Here is a 15634-nt window from a genome sequence, read left to right as displayed (position 1 = left end):
CATCGACTGCTCCCAGGGGCTTCTGGGCTTTGTCACAGCGTGAGAGCCGCTGCAGTGCGCGAGGGTTGGTGGGGGCGATGGCCACAGGTGGCTCACACGATGCCCTAGAGACCAGGGGACCGGGCGGAGGTCCGGGCAAGGAGAGACAAGACCTACATCAGGGTCGTGGCTGTGGACAGGGCAGGTCAGGATTTGTAGCCTCACGTCCAAGGACATCAATAAGCCCTCGAAAATACAGAATGGTTTACAGACAAACATTGTACTGAGTGGGAGTGGGAGTCCTCAGCTTTCATTGTCGGAATGGAATGTGACCCTCCCCGCCCAAGTTTTTAGTTTAATGCAGACATAACCACATATCATGAAGGATTCACTCGTTGAACGTGTACAATCAAGTGGTTTTTAGCATGTTCGGACCTGTACGACCACCACCGCAGTCTTAGAACACTTCTGTCCCCCACAACAGAGCCCCGTCTCCGTGAGCAGCAGCCCCCATGCCCCCACCCGCCTCCCCAGCCAACTCCATTCTGGAAGCGGACTGTTGAGACTTGGGGCAAACGTCGAGTGAATGTGACTGAGTCGCAGACAATTTCTCTCTCTTGAAGAAGGAACAAGTGAGCCCCTGTGTGCCGCTGGTGGTACCGTTCCCAGAGCCGATGAGCCACGTCATCTGGCGGTAAGAACGTGTCATCCCGGGACCCCCGACAAAACAGCATTCCAGGAGCCTCCTCACCGAGACCCCTGCGAGCAGGGACAAAGCAAGTGGCTCTTTCATTCCGGGCCCGTGGAAGATCAGAGCCACGACCGAAGAGCTCGGTGAAGGGTCACAGGACGCGTCAGCACGCACACCTGAACTATTTCGTCTGCCACGAATCTCCCAGCTCCACCCACTGAAAAAGCCAAAACCCACCCCCAATCCACAGCTGTCCCAGGGGCCAGACCGTGGTCTCCACATGCCACAGCCCAGTGCCACAAGCGCTCCTGGGAGAAACGGCCGACTCCAGGTCTGGGGCAGGAACAGAAGATGACACGCCCAGAGCACCCTGTCACACCAGGGACACGGCTCCGAGGGACCACTCGTCTCTGCCGAAAAGTCAAGAGCTGACCGGAGAGGCTCCCGCTGGCAGACGGGTGGGTCCACGGGGCCTTGAAGGAACACAACAATGGCAATCAGGAGAACACATCAAGTATGTTCACATCCACACACTCGGAAGCGTGGAAAAACAAACGTGAACACAGCTGCAGGATGTGAGGGACCAATTCTGAGAACCGGCAGATAAAGAGAAGGAAGCGATTACCTGCCTTTAACTTATAAATCACACCCTGGATAACTGCACCGCTACAACAGCATTTCCAGGGAAGTTCCTCTTCGGAGAAGCCCCGTGGCTGACAGCCGAGCGAAGGCTGACGGGGCATCGGTGTTCTGCAGCCCCACGACTGATGGGTTTAGGCACGGGGCACCCTCCACCACCCACATCCAAAGTCAGCCAAGGTGACGGGATGTGCCCCTTGTGGAAGAAACAACGGTCCGGCAAAAAGGAGCCGGACCTAGATCTGACCAGACCCCTGCATCCAATTGGCTTCTCAAAACGTGTTTCACAGGGCGTCCCGGGGACGGGAAGCCTCGACGCACCACCACGGGGTGTGGCAGAAGCCAGGCGGGGCCGCCTCCGTGCAGCCGCGGGAGTCTGGTCCACACGCAGGCGTGGCTTGGCGGCAGGGCCGGGGTCTCAATTCCGCATCCCCACACTCCCCGCGTGTACCGCTCAGGCCACAGACGGAGGGCTGGGGCACAGCAGGCACCACGTGCAGGGCAGACACAGCAGACACGTTTCGAGGAACAAGGGACGTCAGGGAGAACCTGCAGCTGACCTTGGCGTGCCGCCTCGACTGCGGCCCGCGGACAGAAACCAGCCCCGAATCGGGAAGTGAGGAGGAAGCCGCACACTTACACAAATACTGGGTCTTTGACAATTAAGGGATTACTTTTTTACGGGTGAAAATGGTATTACGGATACTTTTTCAAGTCCTTGTCTATTAGAGATCCGTTATGAACTATATACAGACTATGTCTGGAATTTGCTTCAAAAACTGCAGGCAGGCAATGTGAACAGCGTCTCGGGACAGCTGGAGGCGGGTGTGATTACTGCGGGGGGCGGGGGGGGGGGGCTCGGACACGCTCTCCCCGACTCCGTGTGTGTTCCAGGTTCTCCACGAAAAAACACGAGGGACGAAAAGGAAACATACAGCACACGCAAACCACTTTGGACCTCACGCCCTCTGTGCGGCCACACGGAGAGCCCACAGCAGCTTCTGGAGACCTCCCCCTGAAGCCTGTGGGCCCGGCCCCCTCGGACCCACAGCCCAGTCTGACCTCCGGGGGAGGAAGGAACCCCCGATGTCACCTCTGGACGCTGGGTGGAAAGCTCTTTGCTTTTACTTCACGTTCCTCTCGTCCCCAAAATGTCGACAATGACCATGTACTGCTCTTCATAATCAGATAACAGATCACGTGTTAATTTGATAAGCAACCAGCTTTTTCTCCTTTAATTTCAGTTGTTTCTTTAACCTTAACTTCTGAGCTGAACTGATGACCTTCAAAATTAAAAACCTTTATAACAGACAGCTGTAAAACATTTAAGCTTTTATTTTATTTTTTAGACTGTCCTATGGAAACCCTGAAATATGGCTGTTGAACGTGTCTTCGTAAGTTACTTGAATGTGCCTGCTCGGTGTGCCTCCAGCACCCTCCGCAACGCCCCACTGACAGCCTCCAGGAAACGGGGACCGCAGGCCTCCCCAGCAAGGCACAGGGCGCAGCCGCTCCTGCGATCTCAGAGCTCTCCAGACCGAACTGGTTGGTGTTTTCAAACCCTACCCTCCCACTTCTGGCAGAGGAGACGAAATAAACCCACAGGTTTCTTAAAAGCTTCCTGATGAGTGTGCTGTGTACCTCACACATGGTAGATGCAAATATATGTAACCCCAATTGCATTCAAGAATTAAGTAGGGGCGCCTGGGTGGCTCAGTCGGTTGAGCTTCCGACTTCGGCTCAGGTCAAGATCTCCCGGTCTGTGAGTTCGAGCCCCGCGTCTGGCTCTGTGCTGACAACTCAGAGCCTGGAGCCTGTTTCAGATTCTGTGTCTCCCTCTCTCTCTGACCCTCCCCCACTCATGCTCTGTCTCTCTCTGTCTCAAAAATAAATAAACATTAAAAAAAATAAAAAAAAAAAAATTAAGTATGAATCTCAAGATCTCTCAAACACTGTATCCCGGATCCCAGGATACGATCCCAGGATGCGGAGTTTAGGGTAGATTCTCCCCCTGAGGCCGTCTGGGGCCCAGCAGGGAGCCCAGGGGTCAGGAGGCCTGGTCCTCCGTACCCCACCAGAGCCCCGGCAAAGCGGAGGCCAGCAGGGCAAGCCAACTGCCCCCACAGTCCTGGCCGTCACCAGCAGACAGCTGCTCCCCGCTGCAAGGTCAAAGCCTCTGCAGCCCCGCCCACCTGTACGTCTGCGGATTTCCAGCCAGCCCTTTGGCCAGCTGCCAACGCCCGCCAACAGACACCCGCCAGACGCTGCAGACCTCACAGCTGCCATAACAGGTTACCCCAAACTCGGCGGCCGACAACACAGATGTATCACCTCACTATTTGGGAGACCAGAAGTCTGACATGGGTCTCACTGGGCTAAAGTCAGGGCATATTCCTTCTGAAGTTTCCAGGCAAGAACCCAGGTCCTCCCGTGCATCCAACCTGTTGGCAGAATTTGGATCCTGGAGGCTGAGGCCCCCATGTCCCTGCTGGCTGGAAGATGAAGGCTGTTCCAGGCTCAAAGGCCTGCTGTGCTTTTGGCTCCTAGCCCTTCCCCCACGTCCAAAGCCAGAACCACATCCTCTTGACGTCCATCCCTGACGGGCTCTCCTCTTCCACTCCACGGGCCCAGCGGACACTGGGTCCACCCAGACAGTCTAGGCCAACCTCCCCCTGCCTCCGAGGCCTCACACTCACCTTGCCTGCGGCCCCTGAGCCCCGCGAGGTGGCACCACGGTTGCCAAGTGTGGACGAAGCAGGCTCCATTAATTGGCTCATCACAGAGAGGGTTACTTGCCAAAATTCAGATGGCAGCCCTATCCCTGGAAACCGGGATTCACAGTCTTAACCCAATCCATTCTAGTTAACCAGAACAGAAATGCTGCTTTTGGAAGAATCTACATAGAGCACTGGAAGTCAAGACAGAATGAACCCCCGGGACAGGAGAGGAGAGGCCTGGCTTCCCGCTGACAAGGTCAGCCCCCGCCTCACCCTCACTGTACCTACGTTCCCGTATTTCAGCAAGGTCACATAAATGTTAAACTCCAGGACTGTCCAGGGCCCGGACGCTCGCACAGCTGCAGGATATCTGGCACCCTACTTCATCCGAGCTTACACCCCATTTCACACAAGATCACAAAACCCAGGCTCATGATTCAAAGCCTGAGGCTCAGGACACCAAGCAACTGTGGGCACCGCGTGCCCGCTCCCGGCGCTCCTCTGTCCCTGGGGCAGGAGGACCATTACTGACGCCCCCCCCCACACCGGCGCTCTGCAGCCGGCCTTGAGACCCTGCGCACACGAAAGGTGGGGTTCCCAGATCACAGACAGAAGCGGGCGGGAGCTGTGTCAGCAGAGAAAACTGCTAGGTAAGAGCAAGTAAAGGGCCCAGCCCCTCGCCTCTTAAGGGACCGGGCCGGACACGCCCGCTCTCAAGGAAGGACCAGCGATACAAGCAGCCCCGCCTCCGGTGTGATTTCCCAGGTCACAAGAGGGAGAGACGAGAAAGAACAAACACACAACAGAAGCACACCGTGCTGGTCTCTACAGCTGACGTGACCCTAATCGGTCCAGGCCACCCGTCAGAGCTGGAGGCTGACCTATTTTCTACAAAGACTGAAATTAGCACACCTTCGTCTCTAAAGACAGAAGCTACAGGGGGAAAGGGTCCGCTCAAACGGAAAGAAAATCACCGTCAGGAATAAAATTCAGGGGCAAGACCTCGAGTCCACAGGAGTCCCCAAAGTAAACAAACTAGCAAAAACGTTTCTCTGAGCAACAGTGGAGATAAACACACACTATTTCAGACAAAATCAAAGCGAGAGCTGTCTTCAATTTAGTAACTAGAAGAAAACCAGAAGTAAGGCATTAACCCTCCTGCGTGTTCAAACACAGAACATCAGCTGAGAAAGAGCTTTTTCAAAGGAAAAGGCAAAAACGAGAAGAATTTTCTCTTTGCTGAGCCACAAACAGTCACGGAGCAGCGCGGGCCGAGCATGTAACCCGTCCTGCCCACGCTCCAGGGGACAACCCACCTGGCCCCACAGCAGCATGACTCTGGGTGAATGTTCAGTAAGGTGTGTGAGAAGATCCCCGCTACCCCGGCCACAGGTAAACGGTACAAGTGAAGGGTATGTCTCATGCACAAGCCACACACAGAGATAAAACTGCCTCCTCAGACAGCATCTTTCTGTGACCTGATCCTGTCCCAATTCAGAATCCCCTCGTAATCATCACAGAGGATGCTGACACACTGAGATTAGTTAGTAAACATTTAACGTGCTGAAAACACTGACATCGGTTACACACAACCGAGCATTTGGTGAAATCAAAGCTGCTCAGGTAACACTAACACGGCTCCCTACGTCACCCACGAGCACAGGATGATTTTGCTTGTTGATTTAGTGCTTTATTCCCAAAGTTGCAGATCACCAACCTGCAAAGAAACGGCGTTTTACGTTCAGCTCATTTGTCACGCGGACTTCGGTGCAGAGTTTCAACATCAGTAACATGGTCAAGATCATGACTATGCTTTGCCAGAGGAGCGGCGACTCAAAATGCCTTCCAAACCTGGGGAGGTAAAGAGACCACGGCATCAGGAGGGCCCCCGCACACCAGGGGCCTCACCGCCTCTCCCTGCCCAGGTCCCGACCAAGGCCCCCACGGCCACATCCTGAGCAGCCCCCAGAGGGTCTCTCACATCCGTCACAGCCTCTGGCACCGACTGCCTCGGCCTCAGGCTCCACGGTGCACAGAGCTGGGTGAGCAGGGACACTCCTGGACGGCTGGGCGCGGGGACACCTCTCAGAATCATGTGCACGGCTCCTCAAAAGCCACACTCACCTCCCCAGGAGCCGCTGATGAGGGTGTGGACGGGACTCCCCGTTCCCTCGCCGCACAGCCAGGTGCCCAACACCCCACCTGCAGAGGCACCCGCAGAGGCACCTAGACCACCTGATGCCCTGGGAAGATGCATTCCGGAGTCCAGGAATGACAGGAAGCCCTGCCCCCTGACGAAGACGAGTGGGGTCAGCAGGCCAGAGCAGCCCACGCTGTGAGCAGACCAGTGAAGGGGGCCAGGGCACCCCCCACCCGCCACCCCAGAGAGGAGAAGGCAGCTGAGGGCACAACCCCCCTCCCGACCTGAGGCCCTGACCCCCCGACCCAGGCCTCTCTGCCCAATCTCCCTCCCCACCCAGGTCTCGCTGACCCCCAGCCGAGGCCTAGTGGCTCCCGCTCTTCTCCGGGCCCCAACCCCGCCCGGCTCTCACATCCTCCCTCCTGGTTTTCCCTCCAGGGGCAGAACTTCTCACCAACTCGGCCACAAGCTCGAGGAGGTGAGACCGCAATCTAGTGACTAGCACAGACTGGGCCTGTCGGCAGAACCCGAACCCCAGGGGCTGAGAACAGCCCGGCCCTTCCGGGGGCAGCTCGGGGTCTCCGCCACGGCCACCAGAACCACCAGAGCCGTGACCTGTTGGTCGGGCCACGCAGGCCTGCGGGACTACCATCGACGAGGCCAGGGCACAGCACCGTGCTCTTTCAAGGCCCAGCCCCAATTCTAGCCCAGCTGCTCTGGAGAAGGAACTCCGCTAGGTCTGCCTACAACATGGCCTGAAGGGTATTCCCAAAACTGGGGCTGGCGGTCAGCACCTCTGAGTCAGGAGAGCCTGCAGTCTGATTTCCCAGCTGCTCCCGAAAACAAGAAAACACAGAGACCACCGCTGGGCCCCACCCCCCACGCCCTCTCACTCCCTCGGCCCTGAGCCTACACCCAGCTCCCCCTGCAGAGAGGGCTCACCGGGGGCCGACCACGCCCACAACACAGAGCTGGGGCAGAGCTCCCTGAGGGGCCACCCCTGGGACTGCACCAAATCAATGAGAAATCGGGACAAAAACTCAGCGGCCGGGCTCATGGTAAAGGACGAGACCAGAGGCAGCCCCTCCCCGCCGGCCAGGGCATGTCTTTGGAAGCTGTGCCTATGCTAACAAGTCTTACCTACAAGGTAAAGAAACAGCGATGTCCCCAAGGTAGAGACACTGACCCCCGCACCCGCTCCAGGGCCGACTCGGCGTCTTCAAGCCCACGTCTGTGAGCACCTCACCGCCAAGCTCGGATCACCTGCCTCTCAGGAGAGAGCAGACAGCACCTCCGATGAGGATCTGCCACGGCCACAGCCACGGCCACGGCCACAGCCACAGCCACGGTGAGCCGGCCCAGCAGGTGAGAATGTGCCACCTGGAGGGGAGCCACACTAGCTGAGGCTCCCACAGGAGGTCAAGCGACCAGGAAAAAACAGACACTCCCTGCGGAGCGGGGGTTCCACAGACACCGGTTCCAGGACCGGCATTCTGCACTGGTTCCTGGCGCCAAGGCCCACGTCCTCTGAGCAAAGGACAGAGCAGGCCTGAGGTCACAGAGGCTCAGGCCCAGGCCACCTGGGTCCAGGAAGGGCAGAGGGGCCAGGACACAGCAGACGGCTCCATGACCACCAGCTTCTTCCTGCCTCCCCAGGAAACGTCACTTTGGCTGCTTCGTCAGGCCTCTCCTGAGGTGCCTCAGGAACTGCAAAGGAAATGCTAAGTGACTGGAGCAAGAAAGGGTTGATGAGCCAGGCCTGGGTGAAGAGAAGGTACGAGAAGAAAGAGGTGACAGTGCCCTGGGGCTTTCTAGGTCAGAGGCACAGGCTGGGGGCGCTTCCGTAGGCTCGCATGGGCTCCAGGCCCCTGGCACCCGTGAGCCACTGCCCCTGCACCTCATCTCTGCTGTAGAGGGCGACTATAACACCGGGGACTATCTAAGGACGTTTCTAGTCATTTCTAGGAACTGGATCCCACGGTCACCCAGCTGACCCCAGGGGTCAACTCATCTATAGGTGAAGGTCAGACAAGGGGCCAGCAGAAGCTAGATGTCAGCCTACTAAGACTGGAGATGCTTCCTTCCCAAGCAGGCCGGGAAGAACCACAATAAATAAGCTGCTCTGGGGCCCCTCACATCAAGCTCATCATGCGAGAAAGGCCACTTTCATGTTTTAAATACTCAACAGAAACAATGACTGGAAAAGCTGGGCAAAGAAATCAAGGTTTGCACTTCTCCTTAAACCACACATACCCAAAGAGGCGCCTGGGTGCCTCAGTGGGTTAAACGTCCGACTTGGGCTCAGGTCATGATCTCATGGTTTGAGAGTTCAAGCCCCACGTCAGGCTTGCTGCTGTCAGCACAGGCCTGCTTGGGATCCTCTGTCCCCCTCTCGCTGCCCCTCCCCCGTCGCACATGCGCGCTCTCTCTCTCTCTCTCTCTCAAAAGTAAACAAACATCAAAAAAACAAAACAAAAAACCCCACCAAAAATCAAATCCAGATGAACTCAGTGTTTATAGTAAAAACAAGACCATTTAAAGTGAAGTGAGAGGGAGCAGAGGTGAGTACTTAGGGTGAAGACAGGCTGAGACAAAATTTCAAAAAGCACAACTTTCCACAAAAGATATACAAGAGACAAAATAAATATGAAACAAGGTTCAATGTCATTAGTAACTTCATAAACTAATTAAAATACAAAGATACCATTTTTTACTTGTCAAATTAGTTAAGCTTTTCTTCCTTTGATGCTAATAATCTGTACTGACGGGGATGTCGTGAGAAACTTTTCCCTCTCCTGTCCCTGACAATATGGGTTGGCACAACTTCTTCTTAGAACAAATGATGGGACAGCCTACCAGACAGGTGAAGGGCCTGCCGCTCACACAGCCACTCTGAAAGGGTTCGGGGCGCCTGGGAGCCTGGGAGGCTCAGTCAGCGAGGCATCCGACTTCGGCTCAGGTCATGATCTCACGGCTGGAGTTCGAGCCCCATGTCAGGCTCTCTGCTGTCAGCACGGAGCCCACTTCAGTTCCTGTCGCCCTCTCTCTCTGCCCCTCCCCAGCTCATGTCTCAAAAGCAAATAAAAACATCAAAAAAAATTTTTTTAACTAAAAAAAAAAATTTTTCAGTAAAATAAAAAAAGTTCCCCTTAACTGCAGTGTCCCTAGGTCTCACCCCCCAGGAAGGTACACACCGAAGAGGGGACAGGCAACACTTCACCCAAAGTTTCCACAGAGATCACCTTCTCTGGGTCTTCAAAGTTACAGAATAAAGCTCAAGCGGAAAGAAGTTGTGTATCTACTTCCCTGTGTCACGCCAACTGCTACACCCTTAGCAAAATGTTACTACGTCCTCAACAGTGTGGTATCTCTGGCAGTGTTCCTGTAGCTCCCATCCAGTGTCATGCTGCACGTCCAAATACAGTGTTACCACACCTCGGAAACAGCTTACGGCGTCGCCGACACAATGTTGCCGTATCCAGTGCCGCGCTAAGGCACGTCTCCAGTGCGGTGTTATCACATCTCAGTTACTTTGTTCACTGCACGTCTGATACAGTGTTAATGCATCTCCAGTACAGCCCTACTACGTCTCTGGTAGATGATGCTACGTCACCACATCTGATACGGTGTCACTACGTGGCTGAAGCGTGCCCACGTTCCTGATACAACGTCACTGCAGCCAATACAATGTTATAATGCATCCGATCCAACATTACCGCATCTCTGATGCGGTGTCTTCATCCAATACAAATGGAGCTTGAGAACTACCTCCGCCAAGGCACAAAGTTCTGGGGGGGCCTTGCAACATCATCCACGCACCGCGGCCCCTCCCTCCTCGTCCCTTCTACAAAATCACAAGCCTGCAAATATGAGCTACGAGGCATCATTTAGCCTTTCTCTTGGCTTCTCCTGACACCACAGAGGCAAAATCCTATACTTCAGCATTTTATAGAATATAATCTGCTGAATGCTAGTTTTGCAAAAGGATGATAAGAATCGCAAGAAATCAGGGCGCCTGCGTGGCTCAGTCCGCTGAGCGTCCGACTTCAGCTCAGGTCATGCTCTCACGGTTCACGAGTTCGAGCCCCGCGTTGGGCTCTCTGCCGTCAGCACAGAGCTGGCTTCAGAAACTCTGTACCCCTCTCTCTGCCCTTCCCCTGCTCACTCTCTCTCTCTTCTCAAAAACAAATAAACATTAAAAAAAAAAAAAAAAAGAATTGTAAGAAATAAAGCGCCAGGGTCTCACGAGTTTCAGGAACCTGGGGTTTGCAAGCTCCGCTGGCCTCCCCAGGCGGCAGGGCCACCCACGAGCTCGTTCCACGAGTCTGCAGGGGGCTTCCCAGCCTGGAGCTCTGAGGACCACGCTCTCAGCCAGCTCTAGGAAACACACTCTTCAGCTCTAACTTCACCACTGTTCCAGTGCAGAGCCTGCTTCCCCTTCAGGGGGCACCCGCCATGACCCGTGTGTGTGTAAATGGTACGTTCCACACAATGCTTCTGCCGAAGCGTAAACCCTGCGGCATCTGCAGTGTCTGGGACACGGGAAACCCTCTAAACCCTATTCAATCATGTGGGCCACTAACCCATGAAGCCTGGAGGAGGCCCAGGAGTGGGGTCTTAGGACTAGGTGGGCAGAGAGGTACATGTTAGTCACAAGTCACAGGCGGAGCCCAGCCTGCCTGCTGGGGTTCGCCCCGTGAAATCCAAGTACTGCCCTATGTGAGAAGCACATGCCCAGGCTAGAGAGACTCCTGAGGAGGGACCAGTGCCCTCTGCCAGCCCCCCTCCGTCCCAGAATGCTGCCTGAAGGCAGCGCTGGGGTTCACACGGTAGCCACAGGACCCCTGAAGTGACCCAGGACGGCTCAGGGTGCAGACTCCGGGGAAGGACCAATCGGATGCACGGAAATACGCTGGCCCGTGGACAAAACCGAGAATCACTAAAGGCCCCCTGTGCTGAATTAGGAGAGGGCACACACTCGTTCTCAAAGTCCCAGGCCCGGCAGTGAAGGGAGAACTTCTAGTCCAAACGCATTAAATGCCAGTTAAATCAGAGGCCCTGGTGACTTGGCTTTCAAGAAATTAGTTTAACTTCTGACTTCTCCGAACCAGGTATTTGGACATAGATTAGATACCCTATTCTCTTCTCTGCAATCGTAAAGGAAAAGTACTCTTTTTTTTTTTTATGTTAATGTATTTCTGAGACACAGAGAGAGTATGAATGGGGCAGGGGCAGAGAGAGAGGGAGACACGGAATCCGAAGCAGGTTCCAGGCTCTGAACTGTCAACACAGGGCCCGACACAGGGCTCGAACTCACAGACCGCGAGATCACGGCCTGAGCCGAAGTCGGTCCCTCAACCAACTGAGCCACCCAGGCGCCCTGAAGGATGAGTATTCTTAAGGAAAAGACGTCTCAACTGCTCTCCGTCCCGCCCCCCCTCCCCATAAGGGAAGCCAGTCTCGGGCACTTCCCTTCCGCTGCCAGAGAAAACCCACTCCAGCGCCTAATGAAGTGCCCTTCCTGGCCAACGCTGTGACACCAGGCAGGTGGCAGGCCAGGGGCTCCCTGAGCGCCCTCCAGTGCGCTCAGGGTTAACAACTGTGTCAGAGGCAACTGCGTTTTGGGACCTGCTTCCGTTCAACCTTAGACTGGATTAAGGCCATTTTAGAAAAGGGAAGCCACGTGTCACCCTGAAGGGAGTGAGCTCTGTCCCCAAAGGAAAAAGAGGAATCTTCAAAATGGGGTTCTTCAACTTGTGCCAAAGAAAAAACTAAGCACCCACTGGCCCTCCTTTCAAAGTAGCCTGGCCCAGAGACAAACCCGGCGGTGTGACACATTCTCCAGGGAGGAGCCAACTTACCAGCTCACCTTTTAAAAGCCCCGGACAAGGGCAAAACTAACACACAGTGGACACAAATCAAAGGCATGGGGCCACGGCTGGATGGAACACAGAGGAGAGAACTTCGGGACTCAGAACAGTCATCTCTCAGTTATGATGGTGACAGGAAGGGGGCGTTGTCAAAACTCATCCAACTGTTCACTTACAATGGATGCTTTTATTCCACGTAAATCGTACCTCCGTAAGGTGGACTCAGACATGAATTAGCTGGGGAGCCAGGGTGGCTCAGTTGGTTAAGAGTCTGACTTTTGATTTCAGCTCAGGTCATGACCTCACAGTTTGTGAGTTCAAGCCCCGCATCAGGCTCTGAGCCGACAGTGTGGAACCTGCTTAGGACTCTCTCTCTCTCTCTCTCCCTCTCTCGGCCTCTCCCCTGATCGCTCTCTTTCTCTCTCTCTCAAAATAAATAATAAACTTAAGAAAAAGAACTAGCAAAAAACGTGATTACTCAGTAACGAACAAGTCAGAAGGAAGGGCCAGAAGCAGAGCTCTGGACACCCCCGCCTGGCGCCCTTATCCGGCCTCCACACCCACCCACCCTCCGGAGCAACTTTCCTCACTATCTGTGCTCACAGAGGGTCCGGACGCCACCAAGTAGAAAGGAAAGTTCCAGACCTTTTTAGTCTTAGAATGAGGCTCCAAGATCTCATTTCATTTCCTCTAAAAACTCCCCCTCCCAAACATGTCTCGCTTTAGCAACTGTTAAAATTAATTTCCAGTTCCTTACCCGAATGCAAATGATAATAAGAGGAAGCTGGGCTGGGAGTGGCAAGAAAAAATAGTCTCAAGTATTATCCAGAAAGTTGACTTTCCTATTAAAACAAAACAAAACAAAACCGTACACACAACAGGAAGGCTGAGGGGACCACCGTCCCTGTACATGACCCCTGAATGCTCTTTCCTGTCAGGCTGTGATGTGCCCTCCTAAGGGGCTCAGCGGTCAGGCTGTGATGTCCCCTTCCTACAGCTCATCCCTTTTTCTTCATCTTAATCACTTACTCATTCCTTGTTTTCTCTTTCCCACTGCCATGCAAATTCTAAGGACAGGGACCCAGTTCTAGGACCTTATCCAGCACACAGAAGTCCGTGGGAAAATATTTGACAACGTAAGAAGGACAGAAAATGAAGACGCGGACATGAGACTACAGTAAGTTTCTCCACTCCAATCCCACCATTTTCCCCGGGGAACAGTCCCGCCCACTTCACCAGCTCCCTCCTAGGAAGTACAGCCGCCTGCACCACCACCCCACTCCGAAACCCCAAAAAGAGAAAGCCATCACCCTGGAAGTACCCCCACAGAAAGCCCCCAACTTACCAGAAAAGGATCCGTAAAATGTTAGCCACCAGGAGCACCAGACACACGTAGGTAGAGAAGCCCTCAGCATTCTGAGTCCTCCGGATGTCCCTGTACTGTGGGATATAGGGCACGACCCCTCCGAACACCATGGCCCCGGCTGCCCCCCAGGACACCAGCTGGTGCAAGGGGACCAAAAGCCAATCCAAGCCTTCTGCTTCCATCCCGACTGACGTCCACCTGGCCCGGGGGCCCTCCGCTCTCACGGTCCCGGAACGCGCGCTGACGGTCACCCCCACATCGCCGCCGCTACCTTGTGCAGTCCTCCACCATCGGGGCCTGGCGAGAGAGGAAAGGAGGTGAACTCCGGCGCAGGGCCCTGGAGGCAAAGTGAGGGTCGCGCTCCCAGGGCGCTCCCGGAAGCCCGCGGAGGCTCACGGCGGCGGCACGACCCCCTCCTCAGACACCGGCGCCTCAGGGAGCCCTGCGCACGCGAACCGGCACCCGCGGGGGGAAAGAGGCGCGGGGCGCACGGCGGTGGACGCGGGCCTGGGAAGCACGCTCAGTCCGGGGGCGGGCGATGGCTGCGTCCCAGCGGGAACACGCGGCCGGGGTGGGGCGGAGCGCGCTCAGTCCCGGGGGCGCGCTCAGCCCCGGTGGGGCGCTCAGTCCTGGGGGCGCGCTCAGTCCTGGGGACGCGCTCAGCCCTGGTGGGGCGCTCGGCCCCGGGGGCGCGCTCAGCCCTGGGGACGCGCTCGGCCCGGGGGCGCGCTCAGCCCTGCGGTCGCGCTCGGCCCCGGGGGCGCGCTCAGGCCCGGGGGGCGCGCTCAGCAGGAGAGGGGGTTGGCTCGGTCTGGGGTGGGACGCACGGCCCGGGGGTGGGGAGACACACTCAGTCCTGGGACCCACCGCCCGCCCCGAGCCCCGAGCCCCGAGCCAGGGGAGGGCGGTCCCCGCGCCGCGCCCGCGTCCACACGCGGCCTGCGGATCCCGGGCCCGGCCCTTACCCTCCGCGCCCGCACCCGCGCCCGCGCCGGCCCCGCCCGGTCTGTTCTGCGTGCACCTTCCGTCTGTCCGTCCCAGTGCCGCAGCCCCGCCTCCGAGTGACGTCACAATGCAGGGGACCCGCCCACCCAGGCGGCAGGCCGAGAGGCGCTGGGTCCTAGAGCGCACCGGTCTGTCAGGGAGGGGTCGGAGCTAGACCGAGACCGAAGACCAGGTTGGGGGTCGCCGCGGCGATGCTGCTCCGCCGGCCCGGCCCGCCCCTCCCCGGTTAGGAAACCCCTGCGTGGCGAGACCGCGCCTCGAGAGCCAGGGACGCACCAGACGCGTCCCCCGACCTGTGCCTGGGCGAGGGGCCGTGTGGACGCGGTGCGCCGCCACGGAAGGCAGAGGACAGGGTGCCGTCCACGGCCGAGGTCTGCGCGAGGCCTGGGGACCCCCCTCGTGGGGGCCCGGGTTGGGTCTGCCCTCCCCCGCCCCCGGTGATGCCGGCGGTCCCTCCGCACCTTCGTTTCCGACGACCTCGGGGGTCGGGGGGTTGGGGGGGGGGTGGGGGCTGCCCGTCCCGATGCGGGCGGGGCCCTGAGGAGCAGGGTGCAGAAGTGAGCCGTGTCAGGAACCTCACCTGGTCTCCGGTGAGGCGGAAACAGGCCCACCGTGTGCCCGAAGCCTCCGCAGGCCCGCCTTCCGCTCCCACCGCAGGTACCCCAGGCCCAGGGCGGCAGCCGGGACTGCTGGTCGGGCGCAGTCTCTCAGACACATCGTGACCGAAGGACCGAAGGACGTGCTGGACATGCCGCTCCCTGACTTGCCAAGTGCTTCCCAGCCTCAGCCCATTCACAGAGCTCTTCCCCGACCGAGGTGAGCCCCCAGGGGCCCTAGCAGGTGCACCGCGCCTGCATGCTGGCGGTCTGGGTATGCATGGAGCCCTATGCCCGGTGGGATGGTGAGCCGTGAGGACCCTTGTGAGAAGCCAGCGAGCCCTGTGTGCCCAGGCCTCTTGCAGGAGGGACTCAGGGCAGAGAACTGCAGGGCCCCAGGGTTCTGCTCCCATCTCAGTGCGGTGGGACCTGAAACACCCCAAAAGGGAAGGCCTGGTGGATGAGAGCAGGTGGCCCTGGGGGCACACACCTGGCCGGCCAGCTTCCCCGCCCGCAGGTCTGACCTGGTCTCCTGCTTCCTACCGGGAAGATTTTGTGAGAAATCATGGGAACAGCACGGACCTCACTGAGACTAAGTCCCAAACAAGCCTGGTGTGATGAGAAGGGCCTC

At 57.1% G+C, this 15634-nt stretch overlaps 1 protein-coding gene across 6 annotated transcripts in view; it reads right to left on the bottom strand.

Annotated features, from left to right (window-relative positions):
• Nucleotides 1-14456, bottom strand: part of SLC66A2 (solute carrier family 66 member 2) — a 51890-nt gene extending 37434 nt beyond the window's left edge. For 4 of the 6 annotated variants that reach the window (XM_049620297.1, XM_049620301.1, XM_049620300.1 and 1 more), the window contains exons 1-3: nt 14368-14450; nt 13382-13699; nt 5744-5877 (exon numbers count right to left, since the gene is read on the bottom strand). In XM_049620297.1, coding sequence (XP_049476254.1) covers nt 5744-5877; nt 13382-13584 — 337 coding nt within the window. In that variant the 5' untranslated portion in view covers nt 13585-13699; nt 14368-14450. Of the gene's footprint in view, nt 1-5743; nt 5878-13381; nt 13700-13798; nt 14337-14367 lie in introns of those variants that run through there. The other 2 variants (XM_049620299.1, XM_049620298.1) reach the window with 2 other exon arrangements.
• Nucleotides 14457-15634: the final 1178 nt, after the last annotated feature.

Source organism: Panthera uncia (assembly GCF_023721935.1).
Source record: "Panthera uncia isolate 11264 chromosome D3 unlocalized genomic scaffold, Puncia_PCG_1.0 HiC_scaffold_8, whole genome shotgun sequence".
NCBI lineage: Eukaryota > Metazoa > Chordata > Mammalia > Carnivora > Felidae > Panthera > Panthera uncia.
Note: the sequence above shows the minus strand (reverse complement) of the source record. Positions and strands in the feature narration are given on the sequence as shown.